At 33.2% G+C, this 4,844-nt stretch overlaps 1 protein-coding gene across 1 annotated transcript; it reads left to right on the top strand.

The window, feature by feature from the left end:
• The first annotated feature begins 2,624 nt into the window (after positions 1–2,624).
• Positions 2,625–3,715, top strand: LOC127130061 (uncharacterized). The gene is made up of 3 exons (XM_051059135.1): positions 2,625–2,921; positions 3,093–3,254; positions 3,368–3,715. The coding sequence occupies exons 1-3, from the start codon at positions 2,625–2,627 to the stop codon at positions 3,713–3,715; spliced, it is 807 nt and encodes a 268-aa protein (XP_050915092.1).
• Positions 3,716–4,844: the final 1,129 nt, after the last annotated feature.

Here is a 4,844-nt window from a genome sequence, read left to right as displayed (position 1 = left end):
CCTAAAAATATAAATTAGAACATAACCTAGTTTAGGGAGTTTTATCAGTACGTAAACTAAAAAATTCGAGAATATAGAAGAGGCTAGAGAAAGGGAAAAAGAAAGCTTGGAACTTTGAGGTGATTAGAGAATAAAAAACCAGAGTTTTTCACTATTGTTAGGATAATCATGTAAGGGGGAGAACTGTGTCAATAATGGGTATATGCATGAGGGATAAAATTGAGGAATCCTTAACCTCCAATAGGGCATTGAGATTTTAACCTAATTATGTTATTGATTCGGGGATTAGTGACTTGTCCCGAATCCGAGCATGGTAGATTCCGGGTTCGAGTAAGGTGAACTAGGTTCTTGAGTGAACTAATTAATGATGATATGGTGCCATATACGTATGAGTCTGGTTGGAGTTGTGAGTCTCATTGCATAATTTAAATGATGAATATGTGATTGCTTTGTGTATGTTCATAGATTGGGTGTGAGAATGATGTTGTGTGATTGTTGAATGTGTAAATGTTTGAATTCTACCTTACAACTTATTTCATTAATTTATTGATGTGAACTCTCACCCCCTTTGCTTTGATGTTGTCTACCATGGATATCTTGCATATACTCAGAAGTGGAGTTGCTGTTGTGAGTGAGATATAACTCTTTTGGCGTTATTTTCATTAGTTATCACATTTATTTTTAGTCACCATGCTATGATTCTGTAACACTGGGGGCGAATAATGTTTTCTTTTATTATGTTTGATGTCGACTTACTTGTTTTGTTGAAGTTTAATAACTATTATGTTGAGTTGTTTTGAGATTGTTGAGAGTTGAATATTGAAATTCTTTTTGAAATCATTTTGTGAAAGTTAAGTCTTTATAAGACCCAATTTGAATTTAGTATGTTTTATTACTGCGATTAATGTGATTCCGCTGCGATGATACCCTAAGTGAATGTGAGCATGCGATGACATGTGTTGTACGTTGTTTACTTTTCCGCTGCATGTTTTAAAAATGTTTTATGCTTTGTTGAAGGATTGTCATTGGTGACACCTTAAATTATTGAGAAATCATTTATATATAAGTTTCGGGATTTAGGGTGTTACACATGGGGGTGGTTAAGGGTAAATTACGTGTTGTAGCAATTTTCATATTGTGGCATTCATAGTTGCCATTTGACAACAGTTGTGGTTTTCTCCGGTTCTAGAATTTCCTTGTTATGTCCTTATGTTATGACCATGTTCTTTAATATGCTCAGTGGTTGTAGCTTTGTTTGATATTCCACATAAAAAAATAATGGTAGAGTTGTAAAAGAGTTATTGAGCTGCAATCACAAGTTCTGTTATGTAATTTGGGCTACAGAAAATTGATGGTATAATTACTTTTGACTTGTGGAAATTTCAAGTCAAAGATGTGTTGATATAATCCAGATTGCACAAGATGTTGGTTAGTAGTTAATACATGAGCATTGATTGACATTGATGCAAGGTGTACTATGAGATTATGTCGGTGGTTGAAGAACTTCTTGTCAACATGGAAGTTGCATCATAAGTTTTCAACTTGTTTTTTGACATGTCAAATTCTTAGAGTGGTTTAACTTTAAGTGAAATATATTATTCATGATAGACTATATCATTGTCGATAATGACAACGTGAAATTCTTAAAATCGTTTAGCTATAAATTAAATATATTCTTCATGGTAGACACTAAAAGCAAGGAGGAAAAGAGAAAAAAAAAGACTATAACTCAAAACACTTTTAGAGCCCCTTGAAAAGAAACATCATCACTCTTTATACAACATTAAAAACTAATTAAAATATGTAAAATAACTAATGCGAGACTTTAATTTTTTTTTAATTCACACAAAATCACAAAGGTTTCCAACAATTTCTAATTTATCATAGTTTTCTAATCAATGTAAAATAGTAAATATGATAAATATTATTATTCAGAAAAAAAATTATTATCTCTTTTATTTATATATGTTTTTTTTTAAATATATGAAATTTTTTATTAAAATAAATGTGAGAAATGATAAAATAGATAATGCTAGAAAGGGAGAACATTATCATTCATTAAATGATTGTAAGTGATTGTTTTGGTGTTAGTTGGTTGTCTGTCACCATCAATGCAAAGAGCCTAAAAATTAAATCAAGCCAACAACGCCATCGGTTATGAGAACAATGTGTGACCTAACCAGACTTGTCACAAAGATCACTCTTCAGTGACTGAGTTTATGAAGATGAAATGAACATCTTTACTTACTTGATATGCATGGTGTTGCATGAGCTTCTTCCAATCCCAAATAGCTGATGTTGACAATAACTAAACAACTGAATAATGGACTTACGACGTTTACATCAAATTGATATGTCGTTACGTCGTATATACTTGGCATTCATAAGATATTGATATATTGAATTGATGCTTAATTAAGTGAATTTCTAAATAGTTGTAAAAGCTTATTTAAAATGCGTTGGAACATGTCCATATTTTAATATGGAGATAAATTTGAAAAAATTCTTTAAATTTCATATTATTAAACAAAAAATTGTATTTGTGTGTTAGTTGAAAAAAAAATGTAATTATGCATTATTGTTTAGATTAAATACCTTGACTAACTTAGTTCATTATATAAGACATGAGACATGAAGATAGATCTAGAAGAAGTTTCATCTCCTTTGTTAATTCTCCCGATGTCAGGAAGGAGAGAGTGGTCGAGATCAAAAGAGAAGTCCGCAGTTATTTCGAGGATAACTTTCATGAGGCGAACAGGTCCAGACCGGTGCTCAATGAAGTGGATTTGTTTAAGCTCTCTAATAAAGATAGCAAGAGTTTGAAGGTGGTTTTCACAGAAGAAGAAATCAAGGCAGCAACGTGGAGTTGTAATGGCAATAAGAGCCCTAACCCTGACGCTTTCAGTTTTAGTTTTTTGCAGGTTAGCTTGGAGACAGTTTAGAAGGATGTCGTTCGTTTTGTCTCGGAGTTCTACTTTAACTCTACTCTTACTAAAGCATCCACAACTTCATTAATCACTCTTGTCCCTAAGATCAAAAACCCTCAAATTTTGGTTAATTATAGACCTATTTGTTTGGTTAGCTGTTTTCAGAAAATTTTGTCCAAAATCTTGGCTACTCGATTAAAGAAGATCACAGGTTCTATTGTTTCAGCAGAACAAACAACTTTTGTTCCTGGCAGGAGTATCTTAGATGGTGTAGTCGTGGTCAATGAGTTGTTGGATCTTGTGAAACGGTTGAAAAGGGAGTGTATGGTATTGAAGATTGATTTCGAGAGAGCTTATGACTGTGTTAGATGGGATTTATTGAGGTTTTTGTTCACCAAATTGAAAGTGGATAGCATTGATGGGGGGCCTTGTTTTCAAAGGATCTACGTCCATTTCTTATTAATGGAAGTGCAACTAAGGATATTGTAGTGGGCAAAGGGCTGAGGAAAGGAGACCTTTTGTCACCACTCCTTTTCATATTAGTTATGGAAGGCCTGACAAGGTCATTGAAGAAAGCGGTACATTTGAGATTATTTAACGGTTTCAAGGTGAATGAAGAGGTTACTTATAACATTGTCCAGTTTGTAGACGATACTCTTTTTATTGGAGATATTAGTTGGGATAATATTTGGTGTATTAAAGCCTTGCTTAGAGGTTTTGAAATGATTTTGGGTCTTAGGGTTAATTTTTATAAGAGCAGCATAGATGGAGTCAATCTGAGTTCATAATTTTTAGAAGCAACTTTGGTTTTTCTGCATTGCGGGATTTGTCAGCTTCCTTTCAAATTTATGGGAATTTTTGTGGGAGATAGTTCGAGGAAGCCTAAGATGTGGAAACATGTGGTCGATAATTTAAGAAAAAGACTAGTTGTTTGGAAAGGGAGAAATTTGTCAGTATGAGGTAGAGTAGTGTTAATAAAACAGTGATGGAAAAGACAGTGATAGAAAAGCAACTAACAACTCAGAATAAGTATCATCAACTAACTCATAAAGAAATTCAATGTGAAAAGCAAAGTTCTCTTCCATGGGATGTTTCATAGCATCAAAAATGTTGAATATATAAATTATATCACCAAACTCCATGGACATTGTTCCATCATCAACATCAATTTTTGTTTTTGCAGTTTTCATAAATGGCCTGCCTAAAATGATGGGTGCGCTGCTTGACTTAGTTTCTCCTTCCATTTTCATAATATAGAAATTTATAAGAAAAATCAAGTCATTAACTTGAACAAATACATCTTCTACTACTCCAGCAGGGTGGGCATTACTTCTGTTTTCCAGTTGGATCGTTAAACATGTATTCTGCAAAGGACCAAGATCAAGATTGTTATAAACAGGAGTAGGCATAACATTAATGGAAGCTCCTAAACCTGACATGCAATTTTTGAACTTGGTATCTCCAATGGTACATGGAATAGAGAATGTACCTGGATCTTTTCACTTTTCGGGCATGGTATGAGAGAGAGATAAAATATTATTGCCTATTTTGGCTTTTTAAGGTAAATGCATAGGCTTAATGAAAACTGAAACATTTATTCTCATATTAACTCTCTCATTTCTCTTCAATCTCCTATTATGAGTGCATAAGTCTTTCAAAAAATTTGCATATTTGGGAACCTGCTTAATAACATCAATAAGTGGGATGTTCACCACCACTTTTCTGAATAAACCCAACATTTTCTTATGCCTACTTCATTCATTTTTTTAGTTCTCATTACTCTCAGGGGGGAATGAATTGGTGGTACATACTCTTTCTCAATAACAACTTCATAATCAAGCACATGCTTAATAGCTTTTTTACTTTTTTCTGGGGTTGGTTTAACCGCTTCAACACATTTTAAAGATCTCAAGGAAA

This window comes from Lathyrus oleraceus, chromosome 3, assembly GCF_024323335.1.
Source record: "Lathyrus oleraceus cultivar Zhongwan6 chromosome 3, CAAS_Psat_ZW6_1.0, whole genome shotgun sequence".
NCBI classification, from domain to species: Eukaryota; Viridiplantae; Streptophyta; class Magnoliopsida; order Fabales; family Fabaceae; genus Lathyrus; species Lathyrus oleraceus.
Note: the sequence above shows the minus strand (reverse complement) of the source record. Positions and strands in the feature narration are given on the sequence as shown.